Source organism: Mesocricetus auratus, unplaced genomic scaffold (assembly GCF_017639785.1).
Source record: "Mesocricetus auratus isolate SY011 unplaced genomic scaffold, BCM_Maur_2.0 Super-Scaffold_100022, whole genome shotgun sequence".
NCBI classification, from domain to species: Eukaryota; Metazoa; Chordata; class Mammalia; order Rodentia; family Cricetidae; genus Mesocricetus; species Mesocricetus auratus.
Window position 1 is genome coordinate 30,441,737 of NW_024429203.1, and position 25,721 is coordinate 30,467,457.

A 25,721-nucleotide genomic window follows, 5' to 3' on the forward strand; every position below is an offset into this window, starting at 1 on the left:
TACATTCAGTGGTTATAGGTGAAAATATACTATCTTTACTTGAAAGATCTATATCATGGCAGGAATGAAGGATTATACCACAGCAATGAGTTTACTTGGAATCTAACCAACTAAACTCAGGTTATGGTCAGATGTGCAGGATTTAGGTTTTCCTTAATTTGTTCATACGTTGTTGTATCTGTATTCTGAACCTACTACAGTTCTTTCCCGACTGTTGCCTCTGAACACCAACCTCAAGGAGAAGCAAGTCAGATAAACCAGTCCCAGGGCTGTGAACAACTAATTATGCAACTAACAGAATAAGAAAATACCTCCCACATAGATGGGCTAGATAATAGTCAGGTTGAATCTTTGGGAGAATTTTTGGGGTTTTGATGGTGCTGGTTGTTTTGTTTCGATACATGGCTACCTCGGTAGTTCAGGTCCTGTCTTATACTTACTATGGTACCCAGACTGGCCTCAGACTCAGCGATTCCCCTGTCTTGGCTTCCCAAGTGTTGAATTTCAGACATGAGCCACCACATCTTTGTAGTAAATTTGTGTTCAGAAACACAAACATTGCTGGATTGTAGTGATACCTATTTTCAACCGTAATGTTAACAACTAGTGTTTCCTTGTTTGATCTATATACAATGCTTGTATGATGGCCAAGGTAAATATTGTCCATCATGGATTTAGAATGCAGATCACTAAAGATTTTCAGATTGGCATCAAGGGAGAAAAAAGATACTCTCAAATATTCTTAGATGCAAACTAGAAAAGGCCAACTATGTAATTCATAAACTGATGTCTACAGTCCTTCGAAGGATTCTTTGAAGATTTTCTTCTGTCTCTCACCATTCATCTGCTGTGAGACAGCCACTGTGATTTGTTAGAGCCACCTGCAATATGCAGAGGCCCCAGTTGTAGACTAGGCACATGGATTTTCCCGTGAACAAAAGGACCCTTTATCCCAGATGTCCCAGGTGTAAACCACTGTATGCTCCAGCCTCCCACACTTGCTGGTGGTGCTCAGTCAGTCTCAAGTCTGCATTTGGATTTTCCTCTGTAGGACACGAGTATCCTTATGGAATTAAAATGAGCCATCTCCGAGACACTGCCCTTCTGACACAGGGATCAAAAGACTCCGCCACCCCGTCCCAGCTCCAAGAGCCTTTCCTCATGGAACAGCTGCCCCGAGAGATGCAGTGCCAGTTCATCTTGAAACCCAGCCGCCTGGCAATGGCCCAGCAACTGAGCGGTGAGTTGCTTCCCCTCCTTCACAGAACCTCCTTTCAGCAAAAGCGTGCGCCCCTGAGCACAGATGTAGTGCAAAGGCAGAGACCCAACTTCCACCCAGAGGAACTTGCAAATACAGGTTTCCAAAAGAAAAGACGGGATTTTGAAAGCTGTCTCTACGAACTCGCCAGCCTTTCCCCTTTAACCTTATGCCCACTGCAGTCAAAGGCTCGGGCGATGCTGCAGGTGCTTCAATGGCTTCTTTGTGCTGTAGTACACTCCGCTGTGTGTTCCCCCTAAATGATCACATTGTAAAAGGGAGCCTGTCCGTGATGGGTGTCAGAAGACTGTGATGCCCTGACTGGGATCTTGGTCCTGATAAGTATGTGACGACTAATATGATTTCTACCGGGGTCTCCCCTTAGCCTACTAATCCAACATGAACTCCCTGTGAGCATAGCTGTCTCATTGCCACCCCATAATAAAGGCTGTATTATAGTAACTGTGATATTCAACAGAAGAGCATTATAATTTGCCCTGACCCAAGTTTGCACTAGAGCTCTCAGTCTGTAGCAAGACTGTCTAAAGAAACAAAAGAAAATTGAAACCCAAAAGTATAAGGGTGATAGGAAAGTGATACTGCGCTTCTATGTCTGCCTTTGTCAGCTGGTCCAATGAATAGTGACATTGCCTTCTGCAGATGAACAAACTCAAGGAGAAGGAGATTTACAGAGAAGGCATGGACTTCAAGAGATCAGAGGCCACCCTCCCTCCTATGACAGATTACTGGCATCAGCTGAGTGCCAGATGAAACTCTTCATCTGTGTTCCAGTTCCTGCAGCATTCATTTTACTCCTTTTCTGACCTCACGGCTGAATGACCCTACTTTAAGAAAAAAATGTGTGTTCAGTTATCCAAACTTAGAGGGAAGTGACAAATCAATACTCATTATAAAGGTTTTTCTTGCTTTGCATGTTAATATGCATTGCCAAGGTCTTTTCAATTAGGACCTCCTCTAATGTATTTAAATTCTTTAATTTTTTTTGCTCATAGTAAAACAATTGCAGTCATCAGGTGCAAACCCAGTTTTAATTCCAAGTTCTGTTTTACTGGACTAAAAAGGTGTATAACTGTTCTGTTGGTGCCTTTGGTCATTACATTTTTTCTATCTATAAGCCCATATTTCTCCTTCCCCATGCCTGCTAAATCAACACCATATTCCTCCTTCCCCTTGCCTACTGAGTAATCTCCATATTCATCCTTCCCCTCACCTGCCAAGTCTGCCACTTCCACCATATCCCTGCTTATGTTTGCATGCTTCTGAACCCACACATGACCCGAACTCCACAGTTACGAGATGACCTCAGCTCTTTTGTCCTTCCCATTTAACTACATACCTAGGACAGTCCCATCTCTAGATCACTGCTGAGCACCACTAATAACCAGTCTCAAACAGGCACTCATGCTGGCTGGGCAATCTGAGTCACCTGTTTTATACACAGCTCCACACCCCCGTCAGCATCGCCATTGTCTGCTGATGCCCTGGCCTCCAGTGTATGCCTCACAGCAGCAGATGAGACAGCAAGCATGTCCCAACCTCACCAACATAAGCTGAGCAAACATACTTAAATTCTTATCAGTCATCATTTTCTCTCCTGTAACAGTAAACTCAGTCTGGTATTCTATGGTTATATGGGCACATGGTACTGCTTTACAGATACTGATTTCACCCACTAAAACAAGAAAGCCAGATAACTGTTCTGTATTCTAGCACCTGGAGCATCTGATGTACTCAACGGCCTGGCCAGGTTAATGGGTCCTTTAGTAGCTTAATTTAAAATTGCCATAATAATTTAACTAACCTAAGGAGAACATGCTGATTCTTCTGCCTTCAAACTTGTGGTTTTCAAATGTTTTTCTTTCATTACAGTGATTAATTGCTTATGGTTTTTCATCCACTCTGTTCATTGGCTTGCATTCTCATGTTTTGTCTCTCTTGGAAGATGGTGCTTGCATTTTCTATGCTCAGGATAAACAGGTGAGGGAGAGAGTAGCTAAAACCCGTGCTACCAAGGCACCCGAATGGCCTTCTTCTGCAGTACCAAGAGCAAGTGCAGCATTCACACATTTCTGTTTGTAGGTTTAAAGTGTTGTGCAAGAAGGTTTCCATGAAGAGCTGGCTTAGGAAATCACTGGCTTTTTCTGTAAGGGGCCTGAGAGTATAATGTAAAGGCCATACCAACTTTGCCAATGAAATTCTGAAATTTCACATCTGCGTGTAATCCATTTGACAGAGCATGATGAGAAAATTATTTGCGTGCTATGTGAGAGAAAGTAATTTCCACAGATTACTTATTGATAAAATTCAAAATTTAATCAAGAACAATGTCTATCAATGAGAAGAATTAAATTTTGTGGGGAGAAACATATATATCATTTTGCTTATTTGGGATTTGAAGTTCTTGATCTAATCATAGAAGTTGAATGCAGATGTTCTTATCTATAATGGAATTTTTATATTCCATCTTAAAACATTTCACACAGCTAAGTTTTGCTAAATACTAATGCCATTACAAAAGTATATACTTTGAATTGTGCATATTTCTCTCTTGAATAGCATCTGTAGAATTTTACTAGATTCTTCTTCTCTTGACAGTTGCCTCTTAGCATTTCATTGCAAATTAATCACCTCAGTCATGTAGTTAAATGGATTTTGAAATGTCCTTTGCTCTTGGATCAAGGGTTAGTTTTTTAAAAGGAGGAAGAATAAATGCCGCTGGAATCAGGGTGAGCTTAGGAAGTAACTGCTGCATATTATCTTGATAATGGCTTTTCTGTGATACTTTTATATCTAAGCACTAGTCTGCTTATGGTCTTAGATCAGAGCCAGGTATGCTGGTGTACATCTGTAATCCCAGAACTCTGGATGCTGAGGCAGGAGAATTACAGGTTAAGAACATTACAGAAAAGCATCTAGACATTCTACACATGAGATTGTTGGCCTGTGTGATGACATTCATGCTACCAAACAATTTCTCCCTGGAACGTGGCGTTTTATTGCATACTTCCTTAACTCGGCCGATGGATGAGCTTCCTCAGACTACATGCAGCATTGCAAAGCACAGAGCAGTGGGAACAAAACCACACCTAGTTCCTCAGTCCCAGACCTAGCTGCACTACTGTCTGCACCCATTAATATGAGTTTACCTCGTGAAACAGACCATAACTGTTGCCGTGCTGTCAGTATTCTCACTGCCTCTGTTGCTGTCTTTAATGTGTAACCAACATGCCACTATGGAGACTGTTTTCAGTATTAATGACTTCACTGTAATACAGAAGATAAGAACATATGATTCCATCACATTCCTTCCCACCTTCTGGGGCCCAACTCCTCACTAATGTAAATCAGAATTTAAAAGGAAACTGGAGCATAAAGCAGGATTGGTTCAGGTCCAAGGCAAGCCTGTACTACAGAGTAAGATACCACGTCAAACAAAACAATAGTCGGTCTTCACTCTTTCTCACCCTGGCATCCTGATCTATGCTTTTATAGCATATATTGTCAGTGCATAGAATTGGACCATATGTAACCAGTACACATGATATAACTCATTCTTGAATTGCTTAGTCCTAGGAAGCAGCTATTATTACCATGGTCTCTTATGTATAACATAATTTATTTCTAAGGTTAATGAGGAAATAACAAAGGAAGATAATTTCTTTCTGTAACATTTTATACTTCCTGGATAAAGTAAGCCATAATTAGACACACAAAACTCCTTATCTGCATTTGTGAGAGATGCCTCTGCTAGTTAAGGAAAATACCCCCTTCTTAGGAAACTGAGGTAGGAGTGTTAAGAATTCAAGTCTAGCCTGGACTATATGTATCATGAGATTGTGTTGCCCCTGCCCACCCCAAAGAAAGTGGAAATTGGTTAAGCTAGCCTTAGACACTTGGATAATTATGAAAACTTATAAATTTTGAGTCTACTTATATTGAGTTCATATTATATAAGAACCTTTTTAAAATCTACTCTCAAAGCAGTAAAAAAACAAAAAAAACTAAAGTTAAAACATAATTGAAAATCAAAGATTAAATAGAGGTTTCCCTATAAAACTATATATATATATATATATATATATATATATGTTTATATTAGATCCCTGAAACTTGTCCTAGTCTCCAATGAGCAGCTCTACTGTATTGGAAGTTTCCAGATATAAACATTAAAATTGTCTGAGCTCAAAACCCAAATGTCAATTCTAGCAAACCTTGTCCCTTCAAGCTGGTCATTACTCCTACTTTGCCTCTTTATCTGTACCCTGTATAACACATAAAAGATCACCTGTGTGCTTAGACTGTGAGAACATTCATCCCGAGTCTTTGGTTCAGTGTCAGGAACAAAGAAGAAGTTAAAGATTTAATGGCTTAGTTACACCTAGAATGGAGACACCGGGGTTAGCAGTTTGGGTGGAAAGTAGGGTCTCGTGGGTTTGGTCCCGAAGATCTGTCCATACTCCAGCCCAAACTAAAGAAGTGACACCGCAGGCCCTTTACCACATCTGCTCAGACCCAGGGCTACCCTGATGGTGAACTGAGCTTAGAGAAGATGATAAAAAACAGGACACCTTTGTAGCCTGTCAATCTACTGTCCTACATGTGAATATGCTACTCTGGGGGAAAATACTTAGTTGTATGGCCAGAAGAGAATTAGTTAAAGCTTTTGAGCTATACACTTTAAAGCTGTATGAATTAATGTTTTTAGTATTGAGTTTTTATAGTGTAAACATGAAAAGAATCTAGGAAAGCTTCATTTACATTCAGTTCACTCTATATTTATGTTGCCCTTGTGTTTTTTTAAATGGCAATAAGTATCTTTTGTTATCAGCCTTCATTATTTAGAAAGAAAGAAGTATGCACTAAAAGGGAACCTGAAGATTCACACTGTTATGTACAACAAACAGGATGACTGTCACTGAAAATATTTAGGTACATGACTCTATTTTGACCTTATGCTCTATCTACATTCATAGTACAACTGGGTATGTGATAGAAAATTCTCATGTGTGTGAAAGCTAAAAATCAAACTGATAGTTTTAGAATAGGTAAAAATGTACAAGCAGACAGAAAACTACTCAACATGCATATTAGAGTTCATTCTTCTATAGACATTTGCACAGGTTGGTAGGCAAATTCCTTCCTAGAATGAAGGAAGAACTGGTTTCTTTTTCTGCTTTTCTATGTTTTGTTTTTGTTTGGAACAGAAGTTAGAAAAATCAAAGCAGGAAGAAAGTAATATAGTTGAACAGGGTAATGATATTCTTTTATGTCTGCATATTCCTGAAAGCTGTTAAGCCCATGGAAAATGGATACAAGAGATGTTCTCTGCCAGGAAGAGCCTGGTACCATGGTAGCCTTAACAGAGAGCCCACAATCATGCCCCGGGAAAATTCTTGTTCAAAATTAGCCTAGTATTCCTCTCAATAGGCCTTTGTCAGATAGATAACATCATTTTCTATTGAAGTTAAGGAAATGGGAAAGTCTAAATAGGTATGTGAACCAGCAGTTTGAAGTAAGCTCCTGACTCCATGGTCAATAGCACTTCATACCTCATTGCATTTCCTATTTGCAGTAGCATAAGGAAGATAAGTATGGATGATGGTCCATAGACAGAAAGCTGTTCAGTAAAATGTTCCACAATTTGACTTGTTCATATTAAGTAGATTATTCAGAAAAAAAAGAAGATACAAAGGTTCTTTGAAATTGGATGCTGCTGACCATGTCTTCTTGGATTATCTGCTGTCCATATTTGGTTATTAGCTGGTGTTGTCCAGCCAAACATCATGTATGAATAAGAAATTCCATAAGCAGGAGTTGAGTGACCAGTTCCCCGTGCTCTCCCTGGAGTCAGACAGTGAATGAGTATAAAGGGTCTTCAGATCTGAGTCGTATAGAACCTTCATTGCAAGCTTTTTGGAGCCTGCATCATGAATGCTTGTTTTAGGTATTATCCAGAGATATGAGCATATTTTACCGGTGGCATTTGGGGCTACCACTCTGCTTTTTTTCCTTTCTGATACTCACCTTTACCTGTCATTGGCTATGGCTGCCTCTGTCTTAAATTCCTAGGTCTTTCAGCCAATCCGAACAGATCTGTCTCCAGATGTTTCCAACCCACCCCCCTGGGGCCTGCTGGGTCTCACCGACCTGCATCCATGCTGCCTTAAACACTCTTTTTGAAATTGTGTATTGAAAAAAGATACATTGGAAACTTTGCAGCTACCAAGAAGGGGAACAAACGTAAGACATTAGCTTCCTGTCTTTGTTCCAAGTCCAATGAGACATCTGATCACAAAGCATTCTTTGTTTTTAGAAACAGAATAAAAATGGCTTTTCCCCCATTCCCCCTCTATCTTGTCCTCCCCTTCCCCATCCTGTCATTTTTCTCACTTTTTAATTGCAACCTAATTCACTCCAGCTCTTTTGTATACCTGCCTTGTCTTTATATAATATATAAATATATGTGTTGACATTAAGTACTTTCTGCTTTAAGTTGTTATAGCTCAATGAGAGAGAAGTGGTTTTTGTTTCTTCCAAGTAAAATGTTAGAGGTGGAACCCACAGCCTTGTGCGTGGCAGTTACTCTACCACTGAACTACATCTCCAGCCTAAGAAATGCAACTTCTCTATATTTTAAATTTAGTGTCAATACTCAAGTCAGCAATCCAGTGATCTGCCCCATGAATGGATAGAAGAAGCCAATTCTTTCTTAATTTGCCAAATATTTATAATAGATTTTCATAGCTAACATTGTCAGTAACAAGGGACCCCCCCATGAACACTTCTCTGAGATAGTGTGATGAATAAACTATGAAACAGACTATAGGAATAAGACTGAATGAATCACAAGTTTTCCTTCTGATCTCACTTCTCAGATTCTGGCCAGAAGACATTTAAAAGGAGGCGCTCTATCATCAGCTGGGCTTTCTGGCGGGGTTCCAGCACTCACCTGGACAGCCTGCCCATGTCACCAACATCCCCTATGCCAGGACAGCTCTTTGGCGTTTCTTTACCAGATATTTGTGAGAATGACAATCTGCCAAAACCTATCTTGGTAAGTGTCATTTGGGTCTATAAACTAGTAGGAAAGAAAGTTAGTGAAAGGGAAATGCCACAGGATAATTCTGTCCCCAAAATGGAAAGTTCATAAACACCTCCTGGCTTTAGCTAAGAATCTCTACCCTTACTTCAAAACTTAAAAGTCAGATTTCATCAGTACAGTACAGGGAGATGTACTTAGAAGAGATAATGCAGTCCTCTTGTTTCAAGACAGCAATAGAAACCCACTCAAATAAATGTCGTCAGAAAATGCACAGATCCATTCTCCAGCTCTGTTGTTTGGAAAGCATCATCCTATTGCTTTTTAAGGTTTTATACATGGGTTTGTCTATATCTCATATGTTTAACATCAAGATATATTCTCTGGTATTTAGTTGTTTGTAAATAGAATGGGACAGAAAATAACTGCTTATTTGAATTACCTCCAACTGATAGAGTAAATAGTCACTACTGAATTATCTCCAACTGATAGACAGAATAGTGATTACAATGCAAGATTTATTTCAGTACCCAGTATCCCCCAAGTGGTCTACTCCACTACACTCTAGAATCTCGTTCTTTGTTGTGTATCCAAAAACGCCAGGCACTGTGTCCGATGTTTTATTTTCTTGTTTCTCCTCCACAGTAAAGTTATCATCATCACTTTTACTCTATAAATTCAAAAGTAAACTCAGACCCTAGGCCAGATTGCACTGGAAATCAGGGGCATAACTCGCTTCCTGATCTCATGGGTTGTTTGTCTCCACACACCATTGTCTTCTATATGGGATGCTGAAGACATACAGATAGAAAGCAAAATTGGAGAACACTGAAAACCTATTCTCTGAAACATTTAAGACTATATTCTTATTAACCATAGTCACCAGGCTATACAATAAATCTCATGAGCTCACTTTTTCTTGGACCAGGTTTCATCTCCATGGCCTCTGGTTGTAGCCACTCTGTGTTCTAAAACATCATTTGAATCCTTCTAGCCATCTATCCAACCCCATTCCTTCAGTGCGTACACACCCCAGCCTCTGGCAGCCGCTGAAGGCCAGTACCTGCCCCTGTACTCGTATGCATAAAGCACCAGTCTTGTTCATCTCCTTTGCTTCCTCATAGGACATGCTTTCCTTCCTTAATCAAAAAGGCCCTCTCACAAAAGGCATCTTCAGGCAGTCAGCCAATGTGAAGTCCTGCAGAGAGTTAAAAGAGAAACTGAATTCTGGGATTGAAGTCCACCTTGACTGTGAATCTATCTTTGTGATCGCATCTGTGCTAAAGGTAAGGAAGTTCAGCAACTGTGTACCCTAGACTTAGCTCCCGATGCAGAGCACACTCCATTGTTAACACCATTTCTGTTTGCAGGGAGCCATGAAAGAGATGTAGAATCGATAGAGTGTTTTAAAAAAATTCCACAAAGTCAACATTGGTCTTCGAAGGCTACACCAGTAGTGTGACACACCAGATAGGCTCTCATCTTCTCCTCACAATAGTCAGCTCATTACCACCCCAGGCACAAAAGCAAAGGTCAGTTAAACTGTGTAACATAATCAGAACCCACAGAGGACACTTAAAAACGTGCTGCTTTTCTGAGTTCCTCCCTCTCTTTCCTAATGAAGACGGAGCTTTCAAAACTGAACGTGCAGTAAACCTTTTATAAGTTTCCCATAGTAAAGAGACATTAGCCTTAACTAAAACAGGATGTACTGATACCACCTAAAATCACATCCATTCCTGTAACTCCTCATGCACACTCCCAGGAGAGCAGGGATGGCTGGGTCTTTTGACCTTCGCCACAGTCAGGAAGTTCTAACGTGTTCACCTCTTCATGTTCTTAGACATGTCCTGTCACTTGGAAAAGAAACAAGAACTGAGCCGTGAGCAGAGCTTTTGAGCACAGCGACAATCTCTGCATACCCACCTCAGATTTCCGTTTCCCAAGGAGTCTGGATGCACTTGGCCAGGGGGAGAGAAGGTCCCAGCCTCATCTAAGGTCCTGAAGCTTAGGGAAAAAATATGGTGGGATTGGCTTGTATTGCTCTATCCCAGCTGAGTGGCCAATGACTGATAGAGTCAGCACCATAGCTTGTGAGAGCCCGTGTTGTTTCTTGATGGGCTGGGTCTAAATTTTGCCATGGGCTTTAGCAGAAACAAATGCCACTCTGGAGGAGTGAGCTAAGGCCATCGATCTCTTGTGCAGGTTTTTATCACCCTTCAGTCCCAGGATAATTCAGATACATGCTATGTCAAAAACAAATATGTACCATCAGTTGTTCTTCCATAGAAATGGGTTCTCTCTCTCCTTAACTTAGGCAGGCTCAGCCTGTGTTGTAGGAAAACATTCTACAACGCTGTCTACTTCATGGTACCACACTTCTTAAAATTCTCTGCTAAATTGAGACTATTTCAAAGAGGCATGGCCTTAACTGAGCTGTGCTTCAGCCTGTAGGAATATCTTCTGTGTAAAAGGAGCAAAAGACAATAGTCACCCACGATTGAAGACTGGTGAAATGGGTTCCATATGACTGAATTCTCGTTATTGTGGGTTTTATTCCCATCTATTTCAGCTGGGTTTAGGGAAGAAGATAAAGCTGGAGCCTTTGTTTTCTTTTCTCTGTACCTGCCTTTGCTTAAATTTAAGTTTAGTTCTTCAAACTGTGATTGAACAGAAATTGCTCAGGATAGGATGACTCTGGTCCTTCCTACCTCAAGGAACACTCATCGGACCACACTCTTCCCATGTGAACCAGAAGGCCCTTTTGCTTAGGCTCTAGTTTTGAAGGAGTTTCATTGAACACTGCAAGTCCCTCACTGTAATTCAGAGTCGACTCCCATCCTCCTCAGCTGTGATGTCTGCATCTCATAACACGTTGTTCCAGCTGTGGAGAGTACATAGGCAGACTGCAAGTTATCTCTCAAGCATGGGTTTAAGAGTTAATGATGTTTCTCTTTCAGACCGATCATAAGTGTCTTTTCCACCGAGATTTACAAAGAGATTTCTAATCACCAACCCATTTTGAAATAACAGATTTTAACCCTTCTAAAACTCTACAATTCCACAGTCCAAAATGATCTGGGGGGCAGCTTTTGTGAGGCTGTATTTGAGTGGCAAGTGTCTAAGTGCATTTATACTTGAATAAAAACCAAAGCAGGCAGAAGCAATGAATTTCTTAACCCCAAATGAAAAAAGTAGAAGTGAGGTCGGCAGCATAGCTACAAAGGCTGTAAAATCATCTGGACATCTGGTTACAGCTGATTGGCTCCCCTGGCCCCCTACTAATAATGCATGAGACACATTTGTAACCAATCAGTAACAGCCTTTGCTGTGCTGACTTACACTTTACATTGTCATATGCAAAGCGGGTAAGGATCTGTTCCTGCCCCCAAGGGAACCCACAAGCAGGGAGCAAGAGTCCCACATAATTAGCTATTTCATCCTAATACATTATCAGAGCTTCTGGGATACAGGAGCATCAAGTTGTCTGTTGGCATTTAAAAGCTGCAGAGATAGTGATTACAACTTTAAAATGCCTCATTTCAGACTTCCACCTGTCTCTGTGGTATAGACAGGAACTTGTGAAGATAGCCAGCCTCCTCACTAAACTGAGCTCTCCCTGCCTAATGTTGACTGGGTGGAGATCAGACTGCAAGCTTAACCTTTTAGAGCCATTCCAAAAGAGACACAGACAGGTGGTCCAGAACCGACGCGCTGCAGAGTACACCTCTCTCCACCAGTAGTCTTAGCAGGAAAGGTAATGTAATATGGATATTTACTATACAAGAGGCACACAGTGCTGAGCCTAGCTCCTGGAGCCCAACTATTGGAAGGCTTTCATCCCTCATAAGTACCTTCCTATTGGGGTATAACAATAAGCCACCTTGATGTCATTGTGCACCAACACTGGAATGTAATGTTCTAAGATCAGAGCCACTTGCTTGATTCATGACTATATCCCAGATACATCAAGCTATACATAGAGGGGTGGGATGAATGATTGCCAAATTACAAACCTCACAGATAACTTGGTACATCTCTTTGAACTTGCTATTTTAAAGAAAGGGGAGAAAAGGATTTGAGGTGGCATACTACTATAAACCATCATGTTAGTTTGCTAAAACGTCTACAGGCCAGAAGCTTCCACTGAATAAAGTGCCTTCTATTTTTTCAACAGTAGCTCAGAATTGATCACTCCAGTCTGTCCCTAGAAAAATGTCAACTCACACTCTTCCACATATATAGCTCAGTGGAGACGACAGAGTTGTTTCTTTCAACATGCATTTTGCATGAGAATGTTTTTTTGTTTTTCCCCATCTAGGATTTTCTAAGAAATATACCAGAAAGTATTTTCTCATCAGATCTGTATGATCACTGGGTTTGTGTAATGGATCAAGGAAATGATGAAGAAAAAATTAATATAATTCAAAGGTAATGATTTTGAGTCTGAAAAAATACTTTAAAATACTTGCATGTTGTAAACTTTTCTAGTAAAATAATGGCAGTTATCAGATACACGGGGTCCAAGATTACAGCTATACACTTGCTGCTTCCGTTATCACTACTTTCTCAGATTTTAAAAATTATATTGTGCAGGTGTGTGTGTATGTGTAACTTACAGAAGTCACTTCTCTCCTTCCACTATATGTAGGTCCTAGGGATCAAACTCAAGTCATAAACCTTACCAGCAAGAACCCTGGCCAGCTGAGCCATTTCAATAAGCCCCTAAATTGTTTTTCATTTCCTTATCCTTTCTCAGTGCTGAGGATTGAACCTGGGGCCTTATGCATGCCAGGCAAGCACTCTACCACTGAACAACACCCCCAGCCTTTTCTCCCTAATCTTATGAACATGGGATAATTATATTGTATGCCTCTAGTTATCTGAATCTTGTAGGAGCTGAAATTCATTCATCCATTGGATGCTGGATCTTCATTTAGGGGAATTATCTACCTCACTAGATGACTCTGTATATTCATTTGGTGACTGGAGTCATGCAGAGAAGATGAGCTATTCCCTTCTCTCCAGGAAGCCACAAGTCTGGTAGAATAGATAGGTAAAACAGATGTGTATAGCAGTATAATCATTGCTATAAAAAAGTATTTGTTGAATATGATGAAAGTACCACAGGAAGGCAGTTAACTCCTTGAGAATTATCTTATCAAAGGGGATTTATAGCGTCTCACTCATTTTAAAGAATATAATGTCTGAGACAGATGTGGTGGCTCATACCTGTACTCCCAACACTTAGGAGCCTGAAGCAGGAGCATTACTACCAAGTTGCATGTTAGCCTTGGATACAGTGTGAGAATCAAAAAACAAAAACAAAAAAAGCCTGTAATATCTAAGTGAGATTCCTTGTAGAATCCATTACTTCATGTTCCCAAATATTTCCTGCATTATAAGAGAATAGGTATAAAAGAATTATACATTAGAAAAATGTAATATTCTAGTTTATAAAAAAGCTTGGCTGGCAAATATCACTTGTTGAGTTTTAATGGGAAATTATGACACTTATGCAAATGAGATAAACAAAAGGTTTTGTTTAGGTTAATTCATAACAGTACTAGTAAGATGTTCCATACAACCCACTCACCACAGATTGCAGAACACCCCCACTTTTAGTAACAGAGTCAAAAGTACTGATGCGAATTTACAGATAGATACAAATTTGGCTTTCCTTCTGGGCCAAGTATGCTAATCAGTCAGTTGTCCTGTCAGAAGTTAATTCCATAGACCAAGTGCTGGGTGCACTGCTATCACTTATCTGCTACTCAGTATGGAAGTGTAACCCAAAGGCTTAGTACCCTTACAGAATTAGACAACCTGAAAGCATGTGTTAGGTGCTTCATTTCTTACTGAATACACCCAGTCATCCTCTGGTTGATTTCAAGGTCTTTGGAGTCACTGTCATCCTATTATACTGAAGAAATACCTCTGCTATTTGGGTAACAGGTGTCAAAGTACCTTATTTCCTCAAGTTGTAGGATTTTATAGAAAAAGTAACAGGGGGAGAGAGGTGAGAGGGGTGTGTGTGTATGTGAGCACAGGCATGTTCTGGGTGGTAGTAAAGTAATTTTTGGTGAGTAATCATTTAAAACATTCTATCACTTACATAAAATGAGAACAGTGAGAAACATATTTTCAAGCTTGACTAACATGAGAATGATAGGTTTGTGGCACAATTACCTTTGGAATCTGGGTGGAAGAGCATGGCTCCTAGAACAAACCTGCAAGTCTTCACAGCTAAGACTTGGATTCTTACCAAGAAATAGCACTCCTGCCTTCCTGCTTGGATACAAGCGAGTGCTTCAGTCTTATCAGGATACCTTTTGTGGGTTTGCTTGGGAATATTACAAAATATTGCAAGAGTTGCCTGAGTTAAAACATTGTACTACTTTTCTTGGAACTATTAACAGACAACATATTGCATGCATGCACTCTACGTTTTCACTGAGTTATGAAGGCAAGGTACAGAAATAATTGCCAGGGCTTACTCTGTCTATGTACATACCCTTGCTCCACACACTGCCACCCGTCAACTGAAACTCTTGTATATCTGCACTGTGCTCTTGGTTTGCCTGTTTGATGTGCATGGTTCCCCATGCAGGTGAAGTGAGGGATGCCTGTCTTTACCAGTTTCTTAATAAAACGTCCTGCATTTTTCTGTCTTTAGGCTATTAGATCAGCTTCCCAGAGCCAATGTTGTTTTCCTAAGGTATCTGTTTGGGGTATTACACAACATTGAACAACATTCCTTATCTAATCAGATGACTGCATTTAACTTAGCAGTGTGTATCGCTCCAAGCATTCTTTGGCCTCCTACTTCCTCCAGCCCAGAACTAGAAAATGAATTTACAAAAAAGGTAATGACATTTTTCATTTTATGTCCTGAGTCCTTAGTTCCCCATTTTGAAACATTGGAAATTCACAGTGTGCTGAAACAGTTTCTTGAATAGCTAAAGTAGACTTCCTTGTGTGAGTTTATTTACCTGTCTGTCCTGGTAGACTATAGCAAGGGTATATATAGCAATTATATGTAGCTTATATATATAAAAAAAACAATTGTTACTTCACTTTTCCTTTTAAGGAGGCTGAAGAGTAGGGCTGATGAAAACCACGAGTGGTAAGGAAGCACTCCTTTAAAAGATCAGGACCTTTCAGTTAAGACAAGCCAGAGTTCAGTTCTCAGTACCATCATCTGCCAGATACACAGTCCTGGGAGAAGTTCCTTACTGTGGTTTCTATTTTAATGATACAGTAAAGATTGAGGCTCCCACCCCTATAGGGTCTGGCTGTTGATCAGGGGTTCTGGTACCAGTTCCTTTCATTCACAACATGTCTCATGCTGAGGCAAAGAATCTATAGGTCAGTTCCTGTCCTCCTCAGTGGCAGCACAGAGCCCCTCATAAATGCTCCTCTCTCCATATGCACCTCCACTGAAGGAGGGTAGTAGAGAGACATGCTGTCTCCTGTCCCTCTTCTTTTCCCACAGAGGATCCCTCTTCCAAAATTACAGCAACTTGTGCTTAACACAGAAATCCTTGTATAAGTCTTTATTACTGATACTTGATAAATTTTAATAATAAAGTATGTTCGCCCACCCCAAACACCCTATGGAGGGAGAACGCTTGAAATTGCCCTAATTTAAAAGATGGAACTAGTGATATAAAATGTTAGGTTACATCAAAATCATAGAAAACTACAGTCTGCTGGCTCAAATTCAGTTCTGTGCCCAAACTACACTCTAAAGCATTATCAGTCAGCAGTGTGGCTTTCATGTCTTTTGAATACTTTCCTCTATTCTTTTGCATTTTGTGGCTAAGATCAGGATGTTTATATGAAGTGTAACACAAGAGTTATATGAATAATAATGCTTGAATTCTTTTCATTGGTCACAGGTTTCCCTTCTTATACAATTTCTGATTGAAAACTGCTGTAGAATATTTGGAGAAGAAATCACTTCTCTCCTGGGGGAGCTTTCTGAGATCAGCGACAGTAGAGAACACACCTCAGGTACTGTGAAGAACATCTTTTATAAGAACTAGGTATTTGTCTATGAAGACATGGAGACTGGTTGTACCAGAGCCTCTGGCCTGGGTCAATGGGTTCTAGGGCTTCCATTCCTTCCTCAGAAGGCCTGCTGCTGACAGGTCAGTGTAATGGAGTTAAGATGTATACAGGATGAGGCCATGCCTATGAGTTGTATACTGAAGATTTGAATCCTAATTTTAAATAAACAGAGGAACTCTATTTGTGTTGTTGAAACTAGAATCAAAGGTCCAGAGAAGTAGGGGAAGTCCTGGTCTGGGGTGCTTCTAATCAACCCCCTCCACTATTCCTAGTGGACTCTAAGACCCCAGCATCTTTGAGGTCGAGTGTGGGAAGAGGGTCTGAACTCATACACATACAACCTCCAGAATATAAATTCCTTGCTACTAATTACTTCTATGCTTCCTTCTTTCATCTATAAAATATAAATAGTGTTTAATCTTTACAACAACCCTAAGAGTCAAAGCAACTTTAAAGACTAACTTTAAAGAGCTTTAGGAAAGGTCTCACCGAGGCTAGAGACACTAGCTCATTTACTTTCCATTATTTCTTCATTCTATGACATATCAGTTGCTTTGGGAAAATCTTACCTTAAGAAAAAGAAGCTGCCTAGAAAATTTGTGTCTTTAGCGCTAACATTTGAGATGATGGGAAGATCTGGGTGGTTAAGATGGTTTAGTGGATAAAAGTGCGTATCCACACCACCATTCCCCATAAGCCTGACCACCTGGGTTTGATTGCCTGACGCTGGGGACTAACATGATGGAATGAAAGAACCAACTCCAGCAAGTTGTCCTGTGACCTCATGCATGCCTTGGCCTCATGTGCTGCTGACTCCTTCCACATAAAGAACTTTAAATTTTTATTTAAAAAATTTTGAGACAAGAGTTTCTCTGTGTAACCCTAGCTGTCCTGGAACTCTCTCTGTAGACCAGGCTGGCCTTGAACTCATAGAGATCTGCTAGCCTGTGCCTCCCAAGTGCTAGGATTAAAGGCGTGCACCACCATCCCCCAGAATTTTTTTTAAGATTCTTTCCTTCTTTCGGGTGGTGGTAGTACACGCCTTTAATCCCAGCACTCAGGAGACAAAGGCAGGCTGATCTCTGTGAGTTCGAGGCCAGCCTGGTCTACAAGAGCTAGTTCCAGGACAGCCTCCAAAGCCGCAGAGAAACCCTGTCTCGAAAAATCAAATAAATAAATAAATGTAAATAAAAAATTGCTTCCTTCTTGAAGGTAGAAATTTGAACTCTACACATGAAAATAACACAGAACCAGCATGGTTTCTTTAAAGGCAGTCCAGGTTGGATTTGTAAGAATGGTAACCATGGTTTCCTTGCTGTCCACAGATATGTCTTGCTTCCAAATGAACGACTCTTCCTACGACAGCCTGGAAAATGAGCTCAATGAGGATGCGGATGCTCCGTGCAGTGACCTAGTGAAAAAACTTGGCCAGGGTAGCAGAAGCATGGACTCTGTCCTAACCCTCAGTGACTATGACCTCGAACAGCCTGAGGTGGAAGGTCTTTTAACCCTGAGTGATTTTGACTTAGATCGGTCTAAAGATGAACACATTCAAACGAAACAACCTCTGGAGTCCAAGCCAGTGAATGTTTTCGTAGCCTACAGGAAGGTCTCCCTGGGGGAACACACTAGAGCTCCTGTGGGCCCAGCTACCCCCAGCTGCCTGCCTGCAGCTGCACTAGATGCCCCCAAAGTCCTGCGGCGGCACCGGCGCTGCTCAGAACCCAGCATCGACTACTTAGACACAAAGCTTTCCTATCTCCGGGAATTTTACCAGAAAAAGCTACGCAAGTCCAGCTGCGATGCTGTGCTTTCTAGAAAGGATGAGGATTATCTAAAGCAGACCCAGTCCCTGAAGAAAGGCGGCAAGACATGTTTGAAGCAGAGTTCAGTCTCAGGCACTGACATCAGCAAGAAAAATGCTACTAATGAAAACATTAAGAGGAAAAGCTTGTCTGGTCATGAAGGAAACCAAGTGACACCTTTCACTAAGTCCAAGCCAGTGGCCATTTCCGTGGCATCTTACAGTCACATGTCCTCCCAGGATCATTCCAGGAAACAACCCTTAGATGCAGATACCTGCAGACTCTCCCCACCACCCACAGCAGACACCAGGAAGAGCTCACGGGTACATCGGCGCTGTTCGGAACCCAGCATAGATGATCAAAACTGCAAACTGTCCTATCTCAGGGGGATCTATTCCAAGCAACAACATAAACCCAGCTGTGAGACAGGCCTCTTGCATGGAGAAGAGGATTATCTCAGAAGGCACAAGTCTTTGCAGATGGAGGGGCAAAAACTCATTAACCAGAGCCTGGTCATGGGGATTGAGGTGGGGAAGAGCAGTGGCACACACCAAAGCACTGACAAAGCTTTGCCCCCAAGACTAAACCTTTGCCCAAGAGCTAGCTATTCTAGTTTATCCTCCCCAGGCACATCCCCATCCGGCTCCTCAGTAAGCTCCCAGGACAGCGCTTTCTCTCAGATCTCTGAGCACTCTGTGTTTACTCCCACCGAAACCTCCTCTCCAATAGATTGCACTTTCCAGACTCAGAGAAAACAGGAAGAGCTGTCTTCTGACTTTACCAGTCTTGTACCTGGGATGCCCAGCCCCTCCACGGGGCAGGCCAGCAGCCACCTGGCTTATTTAAGAAAGGGCACCATAGAGCAACCATCACAATTGCATTCTGTAACTCTGCACCCCAGCGCATGGTTGAGAAGTGGTTTGGTCACTTTGAAAAACTGGTCTCTCAAAAAGAAAACAAAAGCAGCTAGACCAGAAGACAGGAAACTCAGTTTCCTGAAAGAACCTTTGGAGTTACCTCCACATGCTTCTGGTACTCCAGAGGCTGACTGTCTGCAAGAGAGTCAGGATGATATACACCTAAGGGCGGATCAAGGACCTGGAGCTATGCAGTCAACCCATGGGTGCAGTTCTGATGCCTGGCCAGACTCAGAGCAACAGTCCTGTTCTCCATTGCACCTGCTGGAAAGCAGGCTCAAGCTTTGTGTGAAGTTGCAGGAAGGCGAAGAGAGCAGAGGGCAGCACCCTTCTGACAGCCCTTGGGAAGGAGCCTCAGCAAACCTTGGGAATGTGGAGGATGCGGCCAGCCCAGACACAGAGCCTACAATAGTTTGCGATGATGGGGACAGACACGTAACCAAAGACAGTTACCCACAATAAGAATCTGTATCAAAATCAACAATCCAGTGTCTTTAAGAACAGGAACTGGGCTAATAAAATCAAGACCCCTTTCATAGGATACCTGGGGGTAGGTAGCACAAGGACAATCATTGCTAATATGACCGTTTCTTTGTTGAGATTATGTGGCAAAATTTGCTTAAAAAGTTTAATCATCTGAAGTTCTGAAAGGCTTTTCCTATTAAAGCATGGGCTAGTCCTTTTCTGGGACATTAAGATACCGACAGAAGGATAAAAGAAATGTTCTTCATTTAAGCGTGCTTGTGTAAGCAGTCTGTGAGTTCGCTGTCCAGAAGGACCAGAGTACCTTGAATGATGCATCAGTGATACACAGAGGAATAGTAGAGAGAAGCCATCTTTATGCCATGGAATAAGCAGACAAGAAAAGGGCCACTGAGTCATGCAGAAAAGTGTGACCAGTCACTGAGGAAATCATCTAAAACCTGTCCCCGAATCTAAGGCAGTGGTTTGTCCTAGTCATGTGACTTCAGAGTTATTTTAGGGACCAACTCAGTGATAAAGGCAGAACTGTGGGTACCATGACAGCACAGCTTTGCAATTGGGTGGTTTGGTGAATTGTTTGTTTTCTGGTAGGGTTGAATTTATTCACATCCTTCAGAAGTGTCGATGTAAAGACAAAGAAGGAAATGTTTGCTCACTTTGATGTCCTTCCCACACAGTGCCTGTGCTAAAAACATGTATTTTGGAGATGCATCTTATCCCTATTTAGAATGTGCCCTGTTGACAAGATTCGCTCTAGTAGATTAAAAAAAAAGCCATATCAGAATTAGAGAAATGATTCTACAATTTTCCCTGGCTGACTCATGTCAGAGGCAATGCTTCATTTAAACTAAAGATGCCATGTTTTGTGCCGTGTTGGTAGCAACATTTATGTAATTGAGAAAGCTTCTTATTGTGCTGATATCAGTAAGAAAATGCATGTAGAGATGTATCTAATCAGAAAGTTGGATCCTTCAATACTTAAGATGTCACAGAAAGGGCCGCTGACTTAGACTTAATGACAGATTATCATGTGAAACTTTACACCTCATTTTGATTAATGATGGTTCCCTGCATCAACACTGCCTTCCTGGTTCCACAAGTATCATTTATCAATACGGCATCTCTGTGGAGATGTTCCTCTACAGCACTGCTTGTTAGAGTACAGTCAGCCAAGAAGGACAAAAGAACAATTGTTAATTATCCCCTCATTCTATAGATTGCTATTGATTAGAAATTGGCAGGATGTAAGGTTATGTTGCTGTTGGGATGTCTCTGATGCTCACTGTCTTTGGATTTTCTTGTTGAAATTTTCCATCTTTTCCAAATGGTTTGTGGTTTATAAATATTAAAAGTTTAGGCCCCAGAAGTTTATCATGGACATCTCTCTCTTTACATTCAAGGCTACACCAGAATATCTCCTTTCCTAGGAGTAAGTCTCCTTCCCTAAGAGTAAGATCTTGTCCACCAGGATGAAATGAAGGGACACATCCTAAATTAGATGCGTATCCTCCTTCAAGCTACTCACCTATTAGAAGCTGCCTAGAGTCTATGTAATCTCATGAATCTACTGTAAAAAGGACATTTCACTGAAAACCTAACTTATCCCAAATTATGTTTCCTACCAGTCACCAGGAAACTCATGACAGATACTGCTCCCTTCTCCCAAACATTACATTGTCAGTTGTAGAATAAGAACCTATCTATGTATTAACTATAGAAGTGCCACCTACCTCTCAGGGGCATGGCCCTGTTTTCCCTAATCATAATTAACTTTTAGAACTCTGTGTCCAAAGAGCTCCTTCATGACACTGGCAGTCTCAATCAGCTGTGAACTAGAGCCCACCTTGTAACCATCCACTTCCATATGAAGACTCCTAAGTATCCATGTGTATCTTTTGTAGTATTACTATATAAAGTTAGCAGGACGACCCTTCTCTTTAGGGCATACTACTGTCAGAACTGCAAGATGTGAATGAAGATCTTATGGCTTAGAATGTGTCTCTGAAAGAAATGCCTCCTGAAAAAACTAAAGAGTTCTGGCTTCTTTTTTTCTTTTCATAATGGCCAGTAGAAAATTGTCCACCCAGTTCAAAGCATAGAAGAAAATAGTTAGCAAGGTTCTCCACCAACCATTCCGACTCTTGTTTCCTTAGATGCTCCCACGATACTTAATGTGAATAGTCTGTTAATATTGCTGTAAAGTATTATATGATTTGAAGACAGACATGTCATTTTATTAGACTCCATCAATCTATAATATATTAGACTGATTCTTTATCTCAAATGCTATGAGTTTGTATAATATATCTTGACAAATTTTATTACTGTGTTATGTAACAAATGTGTATTTTTGTACCTTGCAGAAACTGCTGCTAACTTTTAAATTGTTTGGTTTTCAAGGCACTGATAATGGGCATGTACAAAGTCCATGCTGTCTGTTAAATAAAATGTCATCCTGCAGTTAACAGTCTCACAGAGAAATACTGACTGCGGAGAGTTCTTTGGCTCAGCAAGCCTGAGCTCCCTTTGAGTTGAACATTTCATACGTAATGAGTTGTGGCCTTAAGTTTTTACTCATAGTTTTTCTAGGGGAAAAATAGTGAAACTGCTTTTCCTTTTTATATTTTAAAATCTTGTTTACCAAAAAAGGTATGTTTTATATACATAACAGTCCTCCATTTTGCCAGACATTGTTTTTTTTTTCATTGTATTTCTGGAGTGATACAGACTAATATTTGTCCATATGCCAAAAGAAATATCAGCTCAATTTTATTGTGTATATGAGATTTTCTTTCATTTTTAGACTATTCTGATAAGAGACCCAATTGACTTTATACACACACCAGGATATTTGTGCTTTGGAGGTAACTTAGAAAGTATTATGTTTCTCATGACTACTATATCTCTTACTTCTTGAGGTTTGTCTAGTAGTCTCTGTATAAATTTAACCACTGTTCCAAAGGGATTCAGAACCTAGAAAAACAGATTTGCTTCAGGAATGTAGGAATGACAGAAAACACTTTCACAAATGTTATTAATTGTATTTCTGCAATGCATGCACACACACACACAAAATTCTATCTAAATTTTAGAAAAACAAATTTACTTTTGATGAAACTCAATCTACTATCAGTAACTTTTCTTTTAGTCTACTTTGCATAACACTCAATCAGAAGGTTCTAATTTGTCAACCCAACAGCAAGTTCTTTCTGGTTTTTTTTTAAATACTCCAGTAATTTTTATACTGTGAATGATAAATTTGGGTAAAGCATCTGCTTCAGTTTCTTTCCTTTTTGTTATGAGGTCTTCTCATAAGCAAAGTTTCCTGTGAAAGGAAGAAGTCTCTCAAGGCCTGTGCAACTCACTCTGAGTCCTTCTCTAGTTATGAGCTACCTTCATGTTGCACTATTTCTTTTTTCCTTTATAAATGCAGTAAAACCCTTGAGAATCATCTTCGTACAATGTGAATTTTTCTGGTACAATTGGCAAAAAGCTCTAGTCTGAGGTATAATTTGCAAACTTTGGTTTGAAATCTCCTTTACACACACAGCCTATTGATACTATTAGATTAATGTTCTTGTGTTCCTATTGGACAACACAGGGCACATATAAATTTTTAGATGACTTAAGAGTTTTTTAGTATTTTTATTTATCAAAGTAAAAATAGTGTTTAGATTTTTTTTACCTCACAGCAATATAAGATGCAGGTTTGTGGACATTAAGATTTTAAATACTACTTGTTTTCATCTGTGTTTTAGATTACATTAACTAAAATTTAGAAACTATCTTTGCAGCGTCTTGTGTAAAAACTGAATAAATTGGCTAAAACCTTCTGAGATAGTCTGTTCCTCAGAGAAAATAAAATAAAATGGGTACTATAAAAAACAATTCCTTCTCCACGAGATCCAGGAACAAAGATTAGTGCTGCCTACAAGTGTAAAGGAAATATTTTATAGTTTGCCCCCCAAATGGAATAACTGTTGAGCACAGAATATCAAAATGTGCGAATGCTACAAAGTTTTCTAGATGGCACATCAAACACATTAGGCAAGCCCTTGATAAGTTAACTCAAGAAGCAGAATCACAAAGATCTCAAAGAGCAACACTTCAGGGAAGAGAATCAATTAGAAAACATCTCCATAAAGAAGAGGAGTCGGGATTAAAAAAGAAAAATATCTGTCTCTATTAGAGAAAACTTAACAAAAAAGAAATCATCCTTAATGGGATTTTCTCCATACAAAACATACTGCTTATACCAGGACAGGGTCAGCAGTAGCTACCAAGGGAGTGTTCTACCTGCCCCCAGACACAGTAAAGGTTATAACTGCAACCTGGAAAGAGCCACCGAAGCTGTGGAGGTGCAACTAGGGCTGAGTAAGTGCAGTATGTGCAGAAAGCCAGAACAGAAGGAGCTGCAGAGATGGGGACAGAATTGTGGCAAAGAAGTCTGACTAGACTCTACACAGGCACCATGAAGTTACCTGAGTGGCACTACACTCACTACTGCCTGGGTAGACTACACAAGAACATAAGTGTTCTGAGATGGGAGCAGTCTCCTAGTAGGTATACCTTGGAATAGGATGAAACATTTTATTCAATGAGATTATAGCAGAAAATTCCACAAACCTGCAAAGAAAATGGACATTCAAATGCAAGAGGCATATTAAATCCCATGTAGACATAACCAGAGATCCACTCCCAAGAAAGCCATAATCAACATGGTAAAACTTCCAAGCAAAAATGCTTAGTTCCATAAGGGGAAAACTCTTATGTTTACCATAATATCTGCTGTTGTCAATAATAAAATTAAGTATCAGATGATGTATTTCAAGCCCTAGATTTGTCTGCCAGCCCTTGGTACACCCAGAGAATGTATCTAAAATTACTAAACAAATTAGAACATGCCAAGACAAGTGCAAAAGAAGGCAACTCTATTTAAGCCAGCAGGAAGGAAATGCTTAGAGGCAAACTACAAAGAAGATAGTTTTATCCACCAGAGCACAGAAAAGAGTAATAATAGTTCATGAAAGGAATCGACGAGCAAAGGAGAACTGGGAAGTCATACACCCAGTTCAACAGAGTAGACCAGCAAATAACTAGTCCACATCCCTCAAAAAATGCAGCCTCTCTGTAATGACGTTAAATGCAAGTAGTCTCAGTTCAGCATGTAAAAGGTACAGATAGATTCAGAAACTGTGTTGTCTATGAAGTCTTTAATGCAAGTAGTCTCAGTTCAGCATGTAAAAGGTACAGATAGATTCAGAAACTGTGTTGTCTATGAAGTCTTTAAAGACTTTATTGGGGGCAGGGAAACAAGGTGAGAGTCAAAAGATGGAAATCAAGCAAATGGGAGACAAAAACAAGTTTGCACAGCCATTCTCAAAACTGGTAAAGCAGACTTCAAATGGAAACAAATCAGAAGAAAAATCAGCATCCCTTACAGATAAGAATTCAGAAGACTGAGTCACAGTACTCAGTGATGTACATGTGGACCATGTGGATCCAAAATTAGATTTTAAAAAACTGAAGATATATATAGAAAAGATCTCTGATTTAATTTTAAAATGTAAATTAAGTCTTCATCAACTAACTGGAAGGGACCCAACAGAAATTATTGTACCTTTAACTAATGAAGAAATTTCCTCCTTATGGAAGGATAATGAATATTGGCAAAGGGCTTGCAGTAGCTTTTTGGGAACAATTAGTAATAATTACCCCCAAACAGATAGAATCAAATTCATAAAGAAAACAATTTGGATCCTTCCATGTATTGTAAGAAAAACGCCAGTCTCTGGAGTCCGTACATTCTACACTGATGCAAACAAGTCCTGGAAAGCAGGTTATAAATCAGGAAATGTAAGTAGTTCAAAGCCCTTACAACTCTGTACAAAAGGCAGAGTTTATGCCATTCTCATGGTACTTACAGATTTTACAGAGCCTCTCAATATAGTTACTGGCTCTAAATATACAGAGAGAGTTGTCTTACACATTGAGACCACTGAATTTATTCCTGATGATACAGAATTAACCTCATTGTTTATACAATTACAGGAAACCATCAGAAGTAGAACTCATCCTATATATATTACACACATCAGATCCCATACAGGTCTGCCAGGTCTCTA

The 25,721-nt window shown here is 40.2% G+C and overlaps 1 protein-coding gene and 1 long non-coding RNA gene across 2 annotated transcripts in view; one reads left to right on the forward strand and one right to left on the reverse strand.

Moving 5' to 3' along the window:
- The window catches only part of Arhgap20 (Rho GTPase activating protein 20), an 80,302-nt gene extending 58,246 nt beyond the window's left edge, over positions 1 to 22,056 (forward strand). The window contains 8 exon segments of the mRNA XM_040729897.1: positions 1,052 to 1,240; positions 8,155 to 8,333; positions 9,443 to 9,604; positions 12,640 to 12,749; positions 14,995 to 15,184; positions 16,220 to 16,334; positions 17,717 to 19,524; positions 19,526 to 22,056. Coding sequence (XP_040585831.1) covers positions 1,052 to 1,240; positions 8,155 to 8,333; positions 9,443 to 9,604; positions 12,640 to 12,749; positions 14,995 to 15,184; positions 16,220 to 16,334; positions 17,717 to 19,524; positions 19,526 to 19,552 — 2,780 coding nt within the window. The 3' untranslated portion in view covers positions 19,553 to 22,056.
- Positions 1 to 25,721, reverse strand: part of LOC110339669 — a 57,643-nt gene that overhangs the window by 11,724 nt on the left and 20,198 nt on the right. The gene's annotated exons all lie outside the window — the stretch shown is intronic.